This window comes from Lutra lutra, chromosome 2 (assembly GCF_902655055.1).
Source record: "Lutra lutra chromosome 2, mLutLut1.2, whole genome shotgun sequence".
NCBI lineage: Eukaryota > Metazoa > Chordata > Mammalia > Carnivora > Mustelidae > Lutra > Lutra lutra.
This window is the reverse complement of record NC_062279.1, coordinates 145342270-145362690: the sequence shown is the minus strand read 5'-3', so window position 1 is coordinate 145362690 and position 20421 is coordinate 145342270. Positions and strand designations below refer to the sequence as shown.

At 51.5% G+C, this 20421-nt stretch overlaps 1 protein-coding gene across 7 annotated transcripts in view; it reads left to right on the top strand.

Annotated features, from left to right (window-relative positions):
• The window catches only part of LOC125093525 (high mobility group protein 20A-like), a 56483-nt gene that overhangs the window by 24706 nt on the left and 11356 nt on the right, over window positions 1–20421 (top strand). For 4 of the 7 annotated variants that reach the window (XR_007125273.1, XM_047718839.1, XM_047718838.1 and 1 more), the window contains exons 3-10: window positions 934–1013; window positions 1804–1927; window positions 4533–4659; window positions 6544–6602; window positions 9894–10002; window positions 14668–14871; window positions 15721–15812; window positions 18477–18606. Coding sequence is in view for 4 of the 7 variants with exons in the window: in XM_047718839.1 (XP_047574795.1) it covers window positions 934–1013; window positions 1804–1927; window positions 4533–4659; window positions 6544–6602; window positions 9894–10002; window positions 14668–14871; window positions 15721–15812; window positions 18477–18606 (925 nt within the window). In the remaining 3 variants the exon portion in view is untranslated. Of the gene's footprint in view, window positions 1–933; window positions 1014–1803; window positions 1928–4532; window positions 4660–6543; window positions 6603–9893; window positions 10003–14667; window positions 14872–15720; window positions 15813–18463; window positions 18607–20421 lie in introns of all 7 variants that reach the window. The other 3 variants (XR_007125275.1, XR_007125274.1, XM_047718841.1) reach the window with 2 other exon arrangements.

Genomic DNA, 20421 nt, shown 5'->3' with positions numbered 1-20421 from the left:
CAAGGACACATTCTCAGTTCTCTCTACGATTCTGGGCACATGTGTGTGTTTGGTTTGGGAAACTTGGAATCCAAGCCCTGAGAGCAAGGACACCCTGTCTGTCGCTCTGTAACCCCTATCTCTTGTAACGAATGTACAAGTCAGCCTCCGTGGCTGGGCTGTGAGCTGCTGGAGGGCAAGACCTGGGTCCTCTTCAGCCATCTAGACTCTGAGCAGGCACAGAGCCCTGAGGATAGCAAGGGCTCAGTCACTGCCCATGGATCCAACACACACAATGAATGGAAGAGTAAGTCTCCAACTTGGGTCTCTCTCCCAAGATTGGCTTCAATCTTAGCAGCCTGCACTGAGTGAGCACTTCCTGGGTGCCTGGTCCTGTTTTAAGAACTATACATATATTAGGACATTTAGTCTTTACCACAGCCCACAGGTAAAGGCTATCCTAATCTCCATTTTACAAGTGGGGAAACTGAGGCACAGGGATGTTCCTTACTTGCCCAGGGTCAGACAGCAGGTAAGTGGCAGAGCTGAGATGTGAACTGGGCTGGGCTTCAGTCAAGCTCGGCTGTTAACCTTTGGCCCCTGCCCATCCCCCGCCCCAGTGCTGAGGTTTGCCTTCCCCACCCTACCGCAGGGAAATTAGTTACCTAAACCTTGGGTTGCTTTTTGATCTCACCTGATGAACATTCCACAGCTTGGATGAGAAGGGACATCGTCCAGACTCCTGCACCTGCTGGGAACTGGGGCAGAGATTCGCATCTCTATGCCTTGGTCCCCTTGTGTTCAGGGGCTTATCTCTACTCTGCAGAGTTGCTAGGAAGTGAGAGGACACAGGGACTGAGAGGAGACTTTAGTGTCCTGCCATTATTGTTGTAAGTTGTGATGGGAATCTGCTAAATGGTCTCGAGATTTTCCTCTCTGCTATTTCTGTTTCAGAAAAGGAAAGGCGGCTGGCCCAAAGGCAAGAAAAGGAAACCCGCAAGGGATTTTTCTGTTCCCCGTGCTCCTGTGACAGGGTAAGGATGGGGCAGCCTGCCTGACAGGGTGTTAAGACAGTGACCATGTGTGGAGGGCCTGGCCATGACCATCTTAGCCTTGATCTGTTTTCCACTGGGGACCTCACACCACAGGGAAGGGATGTGGGTTGTTAGTTCTTTAAGCTGTAATAACATTCTGATGCTCAAAAGGAGAGGACAGAAGAGCTGCGTGTCACAGACCAGAAGATGGTGTGTTTGGGGCCATGTGTTTTGGGGGTTTCCAGGCTTACTGATATGGGTGCTCTGGGCTCAAGATGCCCTTCCCAGTGCCCAAAACCTTGTCCCTTGTCATCCTGGCATCTTGGGCTGCAGAAAACAGGTCCCATGACAGTCACTCCCCACTGATTTGCAGGTCACCCTGCTGTTCTGGACGTTTCTGCTCTTTTCCCTTTATCCCCATGTATCTCAGAGTGAAAGCCTTCTTTTCCATCTCCTGTAACCCTGTGGACAGGTGGCATTATGTCTGTCCATTCCACAGAGGGAGAAACTGAGGCTCAGACTTGAGCCTTTTGGCATGCCTCATGCCCTTCCCTTGGGGAGCCTTCTCTGGCTCCTCTGTCTTGCATGAGTCTCTGGATAAGCCAGCCATTCAAGTATTTCTCCTTCTTGAATTGACCTCCATTCACTGGTTATATTGAAAACATGGGCAAAGCCATTATTTATTTTTATGACAACCAGGAATTGGAAATCTCTCCCTTAGGCCCGCTGCCCCTCCCCACCCCCTGCAGCCGGTCGCTCAGAGCCCCTGTTTGTTCCACTCCCGGCACAGGTACGTGATCTTCCTAAATGAGCAGAGGAGCCAGCTAAGGGCCAAGCATCCGGATCTGCCTTTTACAGAAATCACAAAGATGTTGGCGGCTCAGTGGGCTCAACTGTCTCAAGAGAAAAAGCAAGTAAGTCCTTTTCTGCGTAGAACAAGGAGGAAGCGGCCCCCTCTGCCAACAGCCTCTATCTGAGGCTGTTCTCCCAGCCCATCTCTTTACATTGGAGCCATAGGGAACCTTCTGGAAACCAGGCATATGGTGCCTCTCAGCCCACTCCTTAAAAGCAATTGCTGGTTCTCCCGGGTTTTGGCTCCCACCATTTAGCAAACTGGGTTGAGCAGAATGACTAAGCCATGAAACGTGGGTGAGTTGTCCAATAAGTTTAGGAAATTCTGCACTAAGTCACATGAGATAGGTTTTCCCCTCTGCAGAATGTTTTGGGAGCACTTGATATGATTCTGTTCACTTAGAAAGTATTTCAGCAGAGGCCCATGCTCTCATGGAGGGAGGCATGGAGGGAGAGACAGAGGAAAGCACTTCAGGGCCATGAAAGTCTCCGAGACTTAGCTCTAGGGTGAGACATTTCTCAAACTAATTATACATGGAACCCCTTTTCCAGTGAGCACCTGTAGCCTCCCATGGAAGTATGTTCTGGGGGTCACAGAGGAGGAAACACCAACCTGTGGGGTACAGCCAAAGCCCTTTTAGCAGGACATATGTGTCCGCTGTCAATTTCTGCCATCCCTTTTCTATACTTGTCAGCCACACTGGTCAAGCCATGCCTACCCCAACATCACCTCCTCTGAGAAGCCCTCCCAAACCCCTCTAAGGAGATCGGACCCCAAAGCCTATTCTTCTCCCAGAACAGCCTCTTGCCTTCAGAGTGTCATTTCTCTGGGTCAAATGCAATGATCCTGAGATGAACTTCTTTAAACCTCTTCAGTCTCAACTTGTCTTGGCCACAGAAAACCTGTAGTTCAAGTTAACTATTACAGAGAAGTCCTTATTTGGGGTGGGGGTGTCCATATCAACCCTCGTCTTACAACCCAACTTTACAACCACTTGGAAAATAGATCCAGTGGCCAGACACTGGACAACCCGGCCATCCTGGACAGGGCAGACCCCTGACTGTGGCCAAGAGCTAGAGAATGGGTCTCAGAGGAGGGGAGAGAAGGCAGGACTCCACTGAGCATCTCTGATTCTGGCTCTGGCTTATGACTCAGAGAAGCCACTCCTTCCAGGGGTGCAGGAGAGGTCAAGAGTGTTGAGCCAATGGAAACATCAGGAGTGGGGAGGAATTGTCCCCACCACACACATTCTAACACATCAAACCAATCAAAACAAAACTATTGCCATTACAGTTGGGTGAAGATTGTTAGGGTAGGTCCCCACCTGTTACAGTGACTTAAACCCCTAACATTCCAGTCTGAGCGGCTGATTTGTTATGCAAATTAGCAGAGTAACGGCAAAGCCTAGAGCATGTCTGGTGGGACAGCCAGAGTCAGAGTCTCTGATCCAAGGTTTTAGGGGGTCTCTGAACTATTTTCATGATTTCAGAAATCCTTCACCCTCTCCCTGCACCAGCTGCCAAGCTTGGAACTCCTCCAAAGCCTAGTTTTAAAAACTCTGCCTTACACCATTGTCAGCTGTCCCCTTGGTGGGACCTGAGTCCCTGCAAGAACGGGGCCGGGGCTGTGTGCCACCTGACAGGTGGAAAGAGGGCCTAGAAGCCTGAGGAAAGAGGCCATCTGGAGAACTGTCTGCTCCCCACTTTAGAAGGACCAGCTAGCATATCAATGCTTCAAAATAATTTTAACTTAATAACATGATTATTTATTTAAATTACCAAGTGCCTAAAGTAAATAACCACTGTGAGTATTCATTACCAGACAAGTGTTCTTAGGGGAAACTTTTGTCCCTCACATTGCTCACACTGTCCCCCTGTGTCCCTGGGTTGCACCAGCCTGGTGTGGCTGGAGATCAGTCAAAATCCCTGCCTTCAGGGGCTCACAGTCAAGGGGGTCAGGACCCCTGAGGTGGTGGCATCCAATCTAGGGTGAGGGTTGCCCAGGACACAGTCTGTACCAGAGACTGGTGAGTTCCAGGAGGTTCCTGGTGTGGTAGCGCCCAGCCCAGCCTGGGGACGTCAGAAAAAGATTCTCGAGAAGGTAAGTAAATGCTCTATGATGGATCTTGTAGGATGAGTATGATTTGGCCAGAGGAGGAAAGGTGCGATGGGTGTTTCTGATGGAGGGAAAACAGTAGCCAAAGCGGGTAGCTTGGGGCCGGCTCTGATTTGTCTCTTTATCACCAGTGCCCAGCCCAGCACGCTGCGCAGGGTAAAGCACTGTTTTTTTTTTTTTTTCCTGGATGAGTGATGATTGAATGGAAGTGGCATGCCCATCAAGAGGGACCTGGTAGTGCCACCCTCCTCTGCAGTCACCAGATCACACATGGCAGAATGGCAAAAGCCTCAGAATGGGGGGAGGGGCAGGTTCCAGTTGATTGGAAGAAAACCTTCTGTAGGTCCAAACAAGCATTCCTCAGACAAGGAATGAACTGACTGGTAGGTAGTGAGGGCCCCACCCCAGGGATGTGCAAGCAGAAGCTGGGTAGTAGCTTCCTGGGACCTTTCTAGAGAACTCAAGGCAAATTGGAGGAGGACCCCCCTCTGCCCCCCACCACTCTCCCAGATGAGGAGAGTCTGAGAATCACCACCGTGCTCCTTCTTCAGAGGTATGTTTATGAGGCAGATGAAGACAAGCAACGCTACATACGTGAGCTGCAGGCCTACCAGAGCTCCCAGGCGTGCAGAGCCTTCCTGCGGAGACAAGCGGCTCAAGAGGCTCACGCACTGTTGGGTGAGTGGGGCCGGGCCGGGGGTGGGGGGGCCGGGGGGACGGGGCTGGAGCTAGCGCTCCCTGACCCTGAGGGGGATGCTTGACAGCAGGAGGTGTGTTTGGAAAGCCTGGGAGTTAGCCTTAGCCTCACCAGTGTTCACACCAGTCACCTCCTATTTAAAAGCTGCACCCTTGTATCTTTTGGGTGTGAACCCTTTGTCCTATAGAGGGACTGTGATGGTCCCTGGCTAGAAAGACACCTGCTCTGTCTTTCTTCCCGTCCTCCATTCACCGCCACCCTGCCCCACCAATGCTTCCTGGCATCACCACCCACAAAAAAAATAAGTAAATAAAAAATAAAACCACTCATGCCAAAATCCTTGCCTTGGGATCCAGCTCTGGGGGTACCAGCTGAAGGAAGAGAGGGGAGCTCCATTTATTGAAAGTCTACTCACCACACCTTCACCACGGAGGGCACTTCCTATTCTTTGTCTCTTCCCACTCACTGGCAGTCATCATAAGCCCGGGTGGCACCAGTCTCCTCCTGGCGGTGTGTGCCCACTAAGCAGAGTCCTCACCAGCAGGGGTCTGGGAGCTCAGATCCAGGGAAGTGGGCTTTTCATTGACCGCCCCTGGGGAGTGTTGTTCCCTCTCCGTGCTGGGGGCTGGGCAGCATCCCCAGGGCTCCCCCCCACCCCGCAGAGCCCATCTGTCCCCGGCACTGCTACTTCTTGCTCCCACCTGAGCTCTCTCCTCAGTGGTTAGGGTGCGGGCTTTCCAGACCAAGTGCCTGGTTCAAATCCCAGCTCTGCCTCGTCATGGTTCTGTGACTTAGCTCTCTGTGCCTCAGTGTCCTCATATGAAAACTGGGCCATAATGGGTCCCTCTGGGCAGGACTTGGTGCAGAGCAGAGGACTAAATCATAGGGAGCATGGTGCTTGGTACCCAGCACATGGCAAGAGTTCAGCGAGCATTCACACTGGGTATCCCCCACTTTTTGCTCAGCAGCAAAGCCTCCCCACCCCAGCTTCATCCAGAGCGGGGATTAGCAAACCCCTATAATGGTTAGACTGTAAATATTTTACATTTTGTGGGCCATGTGGTCTCTGTCACCCCCGCTCAACTCTGTGGTTGAAGCAGGAAAGCAGCCATAAATGGGATGTGTGGTGTGCCGATAAAACTTTATTTACAAAAACAAGCAAAATATCAAGTTAGTCCATAGGCCTCTCCACTCTGGTGCATTGTATATACTGGGTTTCTACCTCACACATGTTTTTAATCAAGCCCCTGCAGATAAAAAACCATCAAACTGCAAACCACTGATCTAGCCCCTAACTATTAGCATACAACCCGCTGAGCTCAGTGGGACCTCCGGTCCTCATCGTGAATATCCCAGCTAAGAAAACTGGACCCTGGGACATTTGGCCAAGGGTCCACTGAGGGCAGCTATCATTTCCTGCTGGTGTTTTCCTCCCTAAAGATGCCGCTTGTCAGACTTAGCAGAGAACACCTCGTCCTACTTACTTCTAACAGAGCTTTGTTTTTAAAAAAAACAAGTTGTATTACTGCCTGATGCAAAACATGGCAATTGTTTAAAGCTTACCCTATAAAAATCTATTAATTACAACAAAGAATTTTTTCAACATCACCTAGAATCTGCCATGCTAATCAGAAGAAGGAACTCTTCATTTTCTTCTGGTTTCTGGCTCATCGTTCGTACAGGTCAGCGTCGTGGGTTTTAGGGGCACTCAGAACTCAGTGGGAACTGAGCGGCTGAAGCCAAACACTGGTTCTCCAGAAGGAGCCTGGAGTCACTTCTTAGCCTCAGAGAAGCACTCCCAACCCTCAAGGTGATCACCCCCCCCCCCAGATGCTTTCTAACTGATGCCACCTGTCTTCCATCAGGACCAGGCACACCAGGAAACAGATTGGAGAGGGAGGACCTTCCATTCTCACCACTTAATGTAAGTATTTGTTTTCAGGGGTGGAGGGTGAATAATGGTTTTGAAACTTCATCTCACTGGGCATGGGAGACTGAAAAATGTTCATCCTCCAGAGATCTAGGTCCCAGTCCCTGGGACCCACGAATATTACCTTACAGGCAAAGTGGTGGCTCTTTGGGGATGTGATGAAATAAGGGCATCAGATAGCCACAGGGGGCCTTATAAGAGGGAGACAGAAGAAAAGTTCACATGACCACAGCAGATGAGGTACAAGAGATGTGGCCATGGGCCTAGGGATGCCATCAGCCACTGGAAGATGCTAGAAGGGGCCAGAAGGGGCCAGGAACAGGTTCTCCCCTAGAGCCTCCGGAGGAAGCTTGGTCCTGCCAACACCTTCATTCCCCGCCCCCCAGGCTGCTTGTGGACTTCTGGTCTCCAGGACTGTGGCGGGATGAGTTCTATCCCTCAACATCACCAGGCGTGGTGACAGATGACAGCAGCTGCAGGAGTCTGATCTATCTGGGTGCTGGATTTTTCTGTGTTGCTGGAGTGTGGCTCCTGTGTCTGTCTCTCGCAAAGGCTTTTACTTCTGTGTTCCTGGGGCACGTAGGCTCTGAGCCCAGCTCTGTGGAGGCAGCAAAGTGTGCCGGTCCCTTGTCTCCTGGCCTGGGGAGGCTGGCAAGCACAAGATAGATCATTCCAGGAATTGGCTGTGGTGGAGACAGGCCGGTGCTGGAGCCCCTGAGGCTGTCTGGCTGTGTTACTCACTGGGCAGACGATGCTGACTCCCCCTAATGAGGAGTCATAAGAATACATGGAAAATTCCAGAAGGCATGCTGGGTAGGAGAGGAACAGATGGAAATGAAGCTGAGGTTGCTCTAGGCAGAGGAGACAGGATGGGCAGAGAACCAGGGTAGGGAGGCCATATCGGGTGTCTAGGGCAGAGAGGGCTGTTGAGGCTGCCTGGAGCAGACAGTGAGCACATGGGGACGAGTACGGGGCGACCGTGCCTAGAGTCACCAGACCGTATAAGCTGCAATGCAATTGGTAGGTGTTCCCCTTTGAGCTTTAACTGACAAAGAAGTACCTATTTCTCTAACAAATGAGGAATAACTGAAAATGAATTTTAAGGGGCAGCTAGATATGTTGACAATGAAATTTTCTGGAAGGTAACACAGGAAACTCTCACCCAGGGGGAGTGAAAATGAGTTGGGGGTACTTTCACTTTACACCTTTTTTTTTTCTTTTATTACTTTAAGCATGCACTCATCATAACTTGAAAAGTTGTTTTAAGGGGCGCCTGGGTGGCTCAGTGGGTTAAGCCGCTGCCTTCAGCTCAGGTCATGATCCCAGGATCCTGGGATCGAGTCCCATGTGGGGCTCCTTGCTCAGCAGGGAGCCTGCTTCTCTCTCTGCCTCTCCATGCTTGTGCTTTCTCTCTCTCTCTGACCAATAAATAAATACATAAAATCTTTTTTAAAAAAATTGTTTTAAGTACACCTTTTATCATGACGATAAAACGATCTGAGGGCTTAAAGTGCCAAAGTCTTCCTAAATCTGTCATCTGCCTGAAAGGTTGGCCCCTTGGGGCCCAGGCCAAACTGCAGAGGCGGAAGCCTCTCGCCCCCTCCTCTGCCCTGTGCAACCAGCTGCTCCCCCACCAACCCAGGCCTCCCTACCCGGAGCCTGCACCGGGCCCCACCAACTACATGTCAGGCGGGCCATGACCATGGCATCTATCTCCCCTTCCAGTCTCCTCTGCCTTCCACATGCACAACTGTCCTGGAGGGCTGCCAGGTGCTAGTCCAGAGCCGCACCCTTTCTTCCTCACCCACCCCGTGACCTCAGACAAGCCCCTGCTGTCCTCACAACATGCAGCTCAGAGCACGACTGTGAACGGATCCGAGCCAGCGGCTCTGTGCCTGGTCCACAACATGTACCCAGTGACCTCTGGTTGAATTGAAAGTCGAAAACATGAATTGATTCTAGTAGATGAAGACCTCACACTTCCATTGAGGGCCATGTGACTAGTACACTGCACCAGAGGTTTACAGGGTAGTGGCTCCTGGCTATTTTTTTCTTCAACATTTTTTTTCTTGAGCACCAAGCAGTTTGTTTTGGCTTGACAGGCCTTCCGAAGCTTGGCTTCAGGTTGGAAGGGGATTGGTGGTGGGGATCATCTGAATGACGGTGTGGTCCCTTCCCTAATCGTTCCCAGGGTCATCCTGCATTGTCATGATTAAGTGTACGAAAAGGATATATTTCTGTAAGCAAAGGTAAGAGCGCAGATCGTTGTATTGGGATGTATGTGAGCTGAGTTTGGACATTGACTGATGGCTCAGCACCAACCCCAGGCTTGGGGGTGGGGGAACTCTTTCTCAGACTTGCTGCACCGCAGACCCCTCTCCCATCTGTCAAGTTCCCTCCTGGCTTGGGGCTTTCCAGCAGCCCTTCCCCATCTCTCCCTCTCTGCAGCTCCCAGGGCCCACCTCCCTCACTTCCCTCTCCTAGCAGGGTCCTTCCGCTCATTTATCGAGAGGTAGGGTGAAGTCTCACAGACGGTGTGCAAGAAATCACACAACTCTTCCAGACCGGGGACACATGTCTGGGCTGAATGAGCTAATCTCTGATAAGGGGCAGAAGTCCTGGGAATCGGTGAGCAGCAGGATGTCCTGAGCCTCGTAGCTCCTGGCTGGCCCAGGGTTGGGAGAACATACGAAGTCTTTGTCAGAAAGCATCTCATACGAAAACTTAGGCTTCCGGGAAGAGTTGGGTCCTGCTCACAGGTCCCAGCCCGCCTCTGTGCCCCTAAGGTATCCACTGTACCCAGATCCTTTTTAGTGCGTCTTCCAGAAATACCCTTGGATACATGCAAGCACCTATGGGTTCATGCATAGATATTTTGATAAAAGGACACATCTCTGTTATTCAATCACAGAGCTCATTTTGGTTTAGGATTTCAAAGTAAACTCTTTGCAAGTAAGCAGAACTCAGAGCTGGTCCTCGCTTTCTCAAACAATACCACTGGTAATCAGAACTCCCTGCTTTTCCCTCCTGGCCCTGTTGCTTGTTCCTTGTTCCTTGCACTTCCTAGAACTCAGTGACAGAGGTCTTGGGATGGTTTGAAATTCTCAGGAGTGCTGGAGAGGCCTCAAACCGGCAAGCGGTTTCCCAGGGGGGAAGGAGTGAGTGGGACAAGCAGGACACAGCTCAGCCAGCGTGAAGTGCGTAAGCCCTTCTGAGCCAAGTTTATGTTCAGAGGTGTTGGGAATGCTGTGCTTCCGCCCACCTCTGAAACATCTCTGTCCACAGGGGGCTGAAGGCAATGACCTGTACTGTAGGACCTGCAGGCAGTTCTTCAGCTCCCTGCATAACAAGAAGGAACACCTGCTGGGAAAACAGCACCTGCAGAACCTCGCAGGTAAGCCGCCCACCCACCTGCTTTTCGCTTGCATTTTAAGACCGGATCTACTCCAACGCTATATCGAGTGTGCATTTGGGAGGGCGTGGGTCTTCCAGAGAGCAGCCTACGGAGTCGCCTCTTCATTTGTTTTATTCATTTTGGGGGGTGTAGTTGACACACGATGTGACAGTAATTTCAGGCGTGCAACATAGTGATTCAACAAGTGTCAAAATTGTGCTCTGCCCCCACCACCCCACCCAGGCAGAGGTGGGACTGCCACCTGTCACCGTGCAACACTGTTACAGCGTCATTGACTCTATTCTCTGGGCTGTGCCTGTTATTCCAAAGGTCTTTCTCATCCCATACCTGGGAGCCGGTACCTCCCCCTCCCCTTCGCCTGTTTCCCACAGCCCCGTCCCCTTGACAACCATCAGTGTGCCCTCTGTATTTATAGGTCTCATTCTGCTTTTTGCTTGTTTGTTCATTTGGGCTCTTTTTTTTTTTAGATTCCACATATGAGTGAAGTCGTGTGGGATTTGCTTTTCTCTGGCTGACTTATTTTGCTTAGCATAATAGCCTCCAGGTCCATCCATGTTGTCACAAATGCCACAAGTATGTGAACACCACACCTTCCTCATGCCTTCTCCCACGGGCGGACTCTCGACTGCTTCCATGTCTCAGCTCTTGGAAATAATTCTGTGACACACAGACGAGTGCATACATCCTTTTGAAGGAGAGTTTTCATTTTCCTTGGGATAAATACCCAGCAGTGGAATTACTGGGTCATATGGTCATTCTATTTTTAATTTTTTGAGGATCCTCCATACTATTTCCCAGCGTGGCTACACCAGTTTGCATTCCTACCCTCCGTGCATGAGGGCCCCTTTTCCTCTGCACCCTCACCAACACCTGTTGTTTCTTGTGTGGTTGGTTTTAGCTATTCTGACAGGTGGGGGGGGGTGGGTGATCCTTATAGTCTGGATTTGCATTTCCCTGGTGCTCCGTGTCTGCTCAGGTGTCTGTTAGCTATCTGTAGGTCTTCTTTGGTTTTTCTGGTGTTGAGCTGCATAAGGTCTTTACCTATTTGGGATAATAACCCCTTACCGGAGAGGTCATTGGCAAATATCTTCTCCCATTCCCTAGGTTGTCTTTGCTTTATTGATGGTTTCCTTTGCTGTGTGATTGGCCTTTTCACCAACCTCAGGGCCTGGATTTCACGTTCTCCCTGCCTGCAGCCTCTGTGGCCAAGTCCCTGCAGACTCTCTCCCACCCTTCGCTCCTTGACCCGGATCTTGCTCAGGGTCACCTCCTAGAAGACTACCCCTGCTGGCTGTGTGCAGGGCTGTGTACCTCCCACCCCTCCTGTCCTCCCCTGCCTTCTCTCCCTCCATCCTTCCATCTTCTAGCAGCCTCTTGCCCTCAATGTTGTTTGCTGTCTCCCTCCTGGATATAAGCCCCTTGTGTTTGGGGATGTTTCCCTTTCATCCACACGGTACCTCCCAGGTCTAGAACCTCGCCTGGCACTCACGGTGGGCTCTGCGTGCATTTTTTGTTTAGTGGATGCATGAATGCATGAGTCAAAGTGTCCAACATACAACCCTTGAGGCTTCCTCCTTCCCAGGCTCTGAGCCACGTGCTGGGGACACAGACAGAATGACACAGAGCTCCGTCCCAAGGAAACCGAAATGTGTGGGTTCATACAACAGTGCTCCATTAAGGTGTCTTGCTTTCAAGTGAAATGAGTCCCACAGCACAGAGGGGCCCTGCGTGGATTATACCACTTAGCATCGCAGGTGTGCCTTGGGGCTGGCAAAGATCCCCCAAGAACGAGAACAGCTCTGTCAAGTGCTGTAGGAAGGGGTGACCTTTGTTTCTTTTTTTTTCACCATTCCTTCATGGGGTTAGAACTAGCTCGGACCTAAGCCCCTACTTGGCACCGTGCTTGCTGTATGGCTGTGGACCAGTTACTGAATCTCTCTGTGCTTCCACTGCCTCCTCTGTAAAGGAAGGATGAAATTGCCCACCGCTTAGTGCTCTTCTGAGGACCAACATCAGTGACTGGCGCGGGCCTGGCGAGGCCGAGATGATGCCCCCCTCCACGATGTCTTCCCGATCACAGACTTGGGAGGGGGCTTCCCTGGGCCTCCTGAGGCTCCACCCAGAGCCGAGGCTGTGTGCAGACCATCCCATTATTGTTCCCACCACCCCACGACATACACGCGCACATGCATTGGTCTGCGCTCTGGGTGGGAAGGGGGGTGGATCAGGACTCCTCTCTGGCCCCGAGCAGATAGTGAACACTGGACAAGGGTGTGCACAGATGGCCCGCAGGCCCACGTGAAGGCTGGGCTGTGAAAGGAAATAAGCCGTTTTCACTCATGTCTTGTTGAAGGTGAGTAATGGCAACGAGGATAAAAACGTGTCTCACTTCCTGCTGTTGAGCATAACCCCAGCGAGCGGATGCCTGGAGTGAGGCTGTGTGAATTACCCGCTGGAGAGGGTTAAGGCTCATTTCACAATCTATAAAATCCTGAGCTGGGGGACCGTGAGGTTGTCGCTGCGTGTGGCTGTAATCGGTGTGACTCTCCGACGGCCTCTGCAATTATTTAAAAGGAACCAGACGTGGGCAAACCTCACTCCGTCCAAAGTGCCCACAAATTTTACCTTAATGGCCAGGCTCTGGAGAGCTTTTCCGTTTCTGCTCGTATGCTGGGGAGCAGGGCTTTGGGCAGCACCGTCTCCGAGTCTCTGAGGCCTGGGTCCTACGGGAAGAGGGGGGCCAGGCTTCACCCAGCTTTGTTAAGCTGGAGCCCCCCGAGGGGTGGTGAGCCCTGAGATCACCTGGCCACATGTCCCCGCCCCGAAAGAACCTGAGCTGTCCTGTCCCCAGTCTCTGCTTCTGCTCCCAGGGGCAAAGCCTCAGAGCTCTGTCTTTAGATAGCCTTGTGGAGACAGAGTTCACATACCTTCACCTTCACCCACTCAAAGTGGTTCTTCTTTTTTTTTTTTTTTAAAGAGCCTTTTTTTTTTTTTTTTAAAGATTTTGCTTATTTATTTGACAGAGAGAGACACAGTGAGAGAGGGGAACACAGGCGGGGGAGTGGGAGAGGGAGAAGCAGGCTTCTTGCTTAGCAGGGAGCCCGATGTGGGGCTTGATCCCAGGACCCAGGGATCATGACCTGAGATGAAGGCAGACGCTTAACGACTGAGCCACCCAGGTGCCCCCAAAGTGGTTCTTAAAATATTCAAATACAGTCAGCCATGACTACAATTACGGTTAGCAACTCTTCATCGCCCCAAAAAGAAGCTCCATGCCCGTTAGCAGCCACCCCCTGCCCCAAGCAAGCACTGAGGCGCCTTCTGTCCCCGTAACTGGGCACAGCTTTTGACATTTGATGTCTTCTTTGCGTGGAGCATCCATCAGGCTTCTCCGCCCCAATCACATCTTTGGGGGGCAGCGCCGTAGCCACAAAGGACCTGAGTGTGAATCCCTGCTCTGCCCCTTACTCCCTTCCATGCCCTGAGCAAACTTCCACCTATGGCTTTTGTTTCCATAAATGCAGAATGGGAACAGTTACCGAGGACCTCATGGGGCTGATGTAAGGGCTGGAGGGTCTTGGGGCAGCCTCCCACCCACGCCAACACACGCTGGGTGCCCGTGGCACTACGGGGCGCTTGGCCAAGTGTGTCATCAGTGCCCTGCCTCCCACCGCCCCTGCCCCGTGACGTCTGTGTGCCCACCCCACCCCTCCGCTGGCTGCCTTGTCCCCAGTCCACGCATCAGTCTCACACCTGTTCATCCTTCCCGAGACCCTCAGAAAGGCAAGATGGGTGAGGATATGGGGGAATCATAGCCCCAGTTCATTGCTAGGGGGAAACAGCCTCGTGGTTCCTCAGCAGGTTAACTCTCAAGTCACCAAATGACCCAGGAGAGCCACCCCTGGGTGTGAACCCCCATCCAACTGAGAACATATGTTCACACGACCTCGGGAACGTGTATAACAGCGTTATTCATGAGAGCCCCAAAGTGGGAGAGACCCAAACGTCCATCACCAGATGAATGGATACACAAAACGTGGGCCTGTGCCATAGAGCAGTGTTCAGCCCTGCAAAAGAATGACGGACTGGTGCACGGCACAGTGTGGGTGAACCTTGGAAACACGGTTAACCAAACAAAACCAGTCACAGACGACCACCTAGTGTCTGGTCCCAGGGGTATGAAAGGTCCAGAATAGGGAAATTTACAGAGACAGGAAGCAGATTAGCGGTTGTCTGGGGCTCGGGGAGGCGGGAGCATGTGGGGGTGGGGGTGACGGGCGGCTAAAGGCACCAGGTTTCCTTCTGGGGTGATGAACAGGCTCTAAACTTGACCGTTATGATGATTGCACAGCTCTGAATATACTACAAATCACTGAATTCAGCACTTCAAATGGACAAATCGTGTGGCACCTGCGTTAGAGCTCAGCCAAAGACCCCTCCCGCAGGAGGCCCCCCTGTTGTCACCCATCTGGCCCCGGGCCTGGAGCATTCTGCTTATCTGTCTGTTTCCCTGGGGACAGGGACGGGGGTGGGGACGGAGCAGGGTCTGGCTTGCTCGCGTCTGGACACAGGGCCAGAACCAGAGATGCTGCTCATTTTTGCTCGTGGGGCTGACCTTCACCCTGGGATTTCTCTGCTTTTTAGGGAAATTCGAAAAAGATTCCACAGAGTATTTAAAGCATCTGGAACCGCCAGAGCAAAAAGAAGGTCAGAATTTGCACAAAGGGGACTTGGAGGAGGAAGCCGTGTGCCCTGATCCACTTCTGCTGGGAGGCCTGATTCCAGGGAAGCCTTTTGCCTCATTTGACTTGTGTTTCTTGCAAGAGTTTATCTTTAAACTTCTGAAAAGTAAGCAGTCTAGTTCAGCACTTTCCTGGTAACTTTGTAATCCTGGGTTTTACGATCCTAGTCAGAATAACCTGCAAGAAGAAATTATGATATTAAGTGGAACAGAAAACAAAATACCATCTATGAGAATAAACAATAAGTAAAAATCCTAATCAGATGGGAAATCGCCAAGAATATCCATGCAGCCAAGCACAGGTCTAAGAACTTTAGACAAATTACCTCTTTTAATTCTCATACAAGTACTGTGTGGTTCGTAATAGTATCCCTTTCTTTTTTGAAAAAAAGGAAAGCAGGAGGCACCTGGCTGGCTCAGTTGGAAGAACATGTGCCTCTTGATCTCATGGTCATGAGTTCGAGCCCCACATTGGGTATAGAGATTCCAAAAAAAAAAAAAAAACTAGTTAAAATGAGGAAAGCACAGCACAGAGAGGTTAAGTAACTTGCCTATGGTTGCACAGCTGGTTAATGGCTGAGCTGAATGTAAACCCAGGCCACAGGATTCCCCGACCTGTGTTCTTCACAACTTCCCCACAGTCTCAACTATGTGAAATTACACACACGTAAATCCATGTGATTATTAGTGGTGTTTATCTCTAGCGGGCAAGAGGAGGGAATTATGTTTCTCTTTATTCCTTTCTGGGTCTGCACATTTTCCCCCAGTGGACAGAGATGTCCTTCCTGTTATCAGAGAAAGAGAGAACACTGTTAGAAAGGATTTGGGGATGAGCTGCCCATAGTGGGGCCTCAGCTGTTGCCTACAGGGGGAGGGGGAGTTCAGTTCAAAGAGAAGGGGAGGTGTTTGATGGAAAAGAACAGAAAAAGATGGCCTCCTTGTACCTTTCCTCCCAGTCAAGGAATTTGAGCTCAGAGAGCTGAGGAGGACTCTGGAAAGAGCCCGAGTAGAGCAGGACGCCCTGCAGAGACAGCTGGCCGAGTTCCAGGTGAGGCCCCCCCGGGGGAAGGGAGCACCCACATTCTGGCCCCATGGCCCCCTGCTCAGCCCAGGGCCCTGAGGTGTCAATAAGGCAGGGGATGGAGACCCCATAGTCTGCTTAAAACCCCGTGTCACAAACCCTGGTGTCTTTCCCCTCTGCCCCGTCCAGCTGCGAGTCTCAGTGTTACGTCGTATCCTTATAAAATGTGGTGTTCTGTCTGGTGTTGGTGCCCAGAGATCGTGCCACAAGCCTTCCGCTGCTGCATGCTTATTCCACATGGCGATCTGTGTTCACTGTGTTGCCAAGTGGCGTTTGGCCCATTTCTTCCCACTGGGGCTGTCGTCCCCATTTCCCTCGAGGCGGCCCCCCGTCTGTCCCCAGCCTCTCCCAACTATAGCTGAGGACATGATGAGTGTCCCTGTGAGTGTCCTGTTATGGGATCCGTGGTCCAGGGCCACACACCCCGAGAAGGGTGTCTCGGGGGCGGCTGGCAGGTGCTTTTCCTTGGGGCAAGTATGCATAAATGTAGGCATCGCCGGGTGGCATCTATTTTAATGAAAGCAACGAGAAGAAAACGAGGTGAAACCATGCAGAAAGTCACAGTTTTTAAATGTGTTATTTTATTCTGATTATAAAATTAACATATTCATGGAAGAAAATTCTGAAATTTGGAAGAGCGTGTGAAGACAATTTAAACCCAATCGTTAGAGAAGCCTCGTTAGCATCTCAGTGTGGCGGTCTCTGGGCTGCTTTCTATGCACATCTGAATCTGTTGATTCATGTAGAGAAAGGAATCTATGTTCATCTATATGTTATCGTGGATCCCTGTGTGTAAGTAAGTGTGTCTCTCTGTAAGTAAGTAAGTATGGAGGGAGGCGGGGAAGGAGGTAGAGAGAGACAGACAGACAGACAGACTGACGGAAAAGACCGAAATGCAAAACCATAGTTTTGACTCCCATGTCTTCCATTTTTTTCCATGGTAAGCATTTGCACGTCTCCTTCTATGTTCTTTGACAAATTGCCTCTCGTGGCCATATCATGTCTCATCAGACGGATGAACCATAACTGAGTCCCCATTTCCCAGTCACTGAGCTCATGGGTCACACCCAGGTATTCTATACATGACGCCGTGCCGAACATTCTGTCTAGCTCTGCTCACCCTCAGTGGCTCCCCTGGTGGGGGGACACCTGCAAGAGCCATGTGCAGGCACTCGGGGATCGAGCTGGGCTCTGGACCTCAGGAGCTGTGCACTTGGTCTTTCATGCGTCCGCCAGGCAGGGGGTGGGGGGGTGGATGCTGTCACAGTGGGTTTGCCCCCGGGGTAGTCAGGGGCCATGAAATGCCTGACTGCACGAGGAATTCCCGGACAGGTGCCTGGTGCCCAGTGATTGCCCTGCGGAGGCTGTTCCTCATGCTCCCTCCAGCTGGGTCATCAGCCCCGACTTCCGTGCTCCCCAGAGTCCCACTGCAATTCCTGTTTCCTTCGAGTGTTGCTCATCGTCTTTCCTGCAGCTTGTTAAAGAATCCCGAAGAACAGTGAATGTTAAAAAAATAATAATAGTAACAGGGCGCCTGGTGGCTCAGTCGTTTAAGCATCTGCCTTCCACTCAGGTCACGATCCCAGGGTCCTGGGATCGAGTCCTGCATCTGGCTCCCTGCTCAGCAGGGAGTCTGCTTCTCCCTCTCCCTCTACACCTCCCCCCTGCTTGTGCTCGCTCACGCTCTCTCTCTCTCTCAAATAAATAAATAACATGTATTATAAAAAAAAATAATAGTAACAACAGGAAAGAAAACACTTAGCTATCCAAAGCCACCACAATGTGACCCAGCAGCCAAGGCAGCAGGGAAGGGGTGTGACATGGTGAGAGAGGAGGCCTGCCCCCTTGTGTCCATGACCTTGTGAGCCAGGTGGGTCACCTAGATCCCAATCCACATCTTCAGGGAAAAACCACTGTGCCCCATGCTGGTGAGGCCCTGGCATACAGATGCCCTTTCTCCATAGGTGGGAGCCCACTTCCTGCGCACGCCTCACCCTGAGGCTGCCCCTCATCTTTCCTGGCCCAGGCCTGATTTCTGCTGTGGGGCCACGTGTCTAAGGGAGCCTGGAAACAGCCAACTCAGAAGTCCAGCCCCATTGTGCTTCTGGGCCCCCCTCTCTGGCTGTGGGGCCAGGTTGAGCATTGACCCTAGGAACTGTGCTTCCCCAGCAGGTAGAATGAGCTACTGTGAGGCAGAACGGGCCTGGAGGGAGGGCGGTAGAAGGTTTTTAATGGGTCGGGGCTGTGTTTGTGGCTGGCTAGGGTGGGGAGATCCAGGACATTTGAGAATTGAGTGTATGCCTTTGCAGAGAGCGGCTGCAAGACCTTCCCTGTTTAACTGTCGACTTAGGAGTTTACTTATTTACTTACCTATTTATTCATGTACTTGTTTTGTACTTTATTTCCTTATTTATTTACTTATTTATGGACTTTTAATTTGCCTATATATGTATCTATTTCCTCTTTCTCTGACATGCTTTCCCATTCACTTACAAGCATGTTTATTTACTTCTTTATTCACTTTGTTGTCTGCTTGCTGCTTCTCGTGCTCACGCGTCCACACGCTCACGCATTCATGCCCTGGCGTGTTTTGCTCCTGCCAAGGGCTGAACCCCTAGGTTCCCCTTTCAGAGCCAGCAGCAGAGGCTGGAGGTGGAGCTGGCGGGCCTGAAGACCTACGGGGTCATCCTGGAGAAGGAGTTTGAGAACCTGAACACGGTGCTGATGCTGTCCCACTTTGGCCTGCAAGTGATGGACACGGGTGAGCCCCCGCCTCAGGCAGCCCCTCCCCACTCCCCATGCCCCACACAGTCCTCTAGGTCCTCACTGGCCAGCAAAACCAAGGCCATGGGGGATTCCTGACCACTCACATGTTCACACCTGCATTCCTTCATTTCTTCACGCAGCGTGCTTTCCCACATGGGGAGCGCACCCGGTCTCTGTGCTGGGTGCTGGGTGAGGGGGTGGAAAGGTGCTGATGATCCCAAATCCAGGCCCTGGGCTGGGCACCTCAGGGAGGAAGAGACAAAATCCCCAGCCTTGAGCACTAGTCAGGAAGACAGACCGTGGTTTACTAGGGTGCTGGCGAGCAGTGTCCCGGAGGGGCCTGCCCTCCATGGACAGAGGGCATGGGCTCAGGAGGGAGATGATTCCTTATCTATGGGATGAGGGCTTCTAGAAGGGTCTGGTAGAGGAAGAGGCATTTCCATCTGGGCTCAAGAAGCCAATCACAAACCCCTTAGGCAGAAAAGGGGTCACAGGCACACTGGGCAGGAGGCCTTGTGTTTATAGAGAGAGGGAGGTTTGGGAATGCAGGGTGAGAGCAGGACGTAGCAAGGAGAGGGTTGTATCCTCAGGCAAAACTTATGGAGTACTTTTCTCTCTAAAGAAAAAATTCATGAATACCATTCCACTGTGAAATACTTAAGTACAGTAATTTGTAGGAAATCTAACGCATGAACACTCCCCTTCACTCTTTCCAGATCCCCATCAAATCCTTTCCGGGCCCCAGAGGCTGTGACTGTCGGCATCTTCGTGCCTCTCCTTCCTTCCAAGTATCTCACTATATATCCATGAATGGGGTAATATTAAAAATTAATGATAGGAACTCTTGGGGACACTGGCTGGCCATGACCATGTTGCAGGGTCCCTGGGCTCCTGCTTGATTGGTGGTGGGGTCTTAGCAGTTAGGGGACCCTTGGACAGTGGCTGTTTACCAACCAATCTGGCAGTTTCCAGAATTTTCAGAACCAGTTTGGCATTATGGGGCAGCCTCCCACACTGTGTAGACAAGAGACAGAGTCACCTAGCCACAGCTTGTCCATCTTCCACTAATGGGACAGCCATGTGCACATCACCATCAGGGTGCTGATCTGTATGTGTCTTCGAGACCTCTCCTGTCTGTATGTGACTGTATGATGATCCCTCACCATCACCATGATGCATGGAGTCCAGAAGACACCACATCTGGGAACAGGGGGAGCACTCCTGCTCTCTTCAGTAGCAAAGCCTCAGCCCAAGGGCTCTGGCACTGACAGATGGGGAATACGTCTTGCTGCTTCAGAAACTTGGAGACCCTCCCCTCCCCTCCCCTCCCCTCCCCTCCCCTCCCCTCTCAGCCCTTTACCCTGATTGAGATCACCTGCCCTGGGATGACTACCACATGAATTCTTTTTTTTTTTTTTTTTTTTTTAAAGATTTTATTTATTTATTTGACAGAGAGATCACAAGCAGGCAGAGAGGCAGGCAGAGAGAGAGGAGGAAGCAGGCTCCCCACAGAGCAGAGAACCCGATGCGGGGCTCGATCCCAGGACTCTGAGATCATGACCTGAGCCGAAGGCAGCGGCTTAACCCACTGAGCCACCCAGGCGCCCCTACCACATGAATTCTTATACTCACGTAGGATAGGTGAGATTAAGGACAGGTGACCAGGCTCAAGGGCTCCTACTGAAGAAAAGGATCACACAGACATGGGTCTGCATCGGGCATGGGTGGCAGATAGGAGACACATTCTTTACCGGTCATGAAGCCCAGTGTTCCTAAACCACTGGCCCTAGCACCTTCTCTGCTCAGGCCA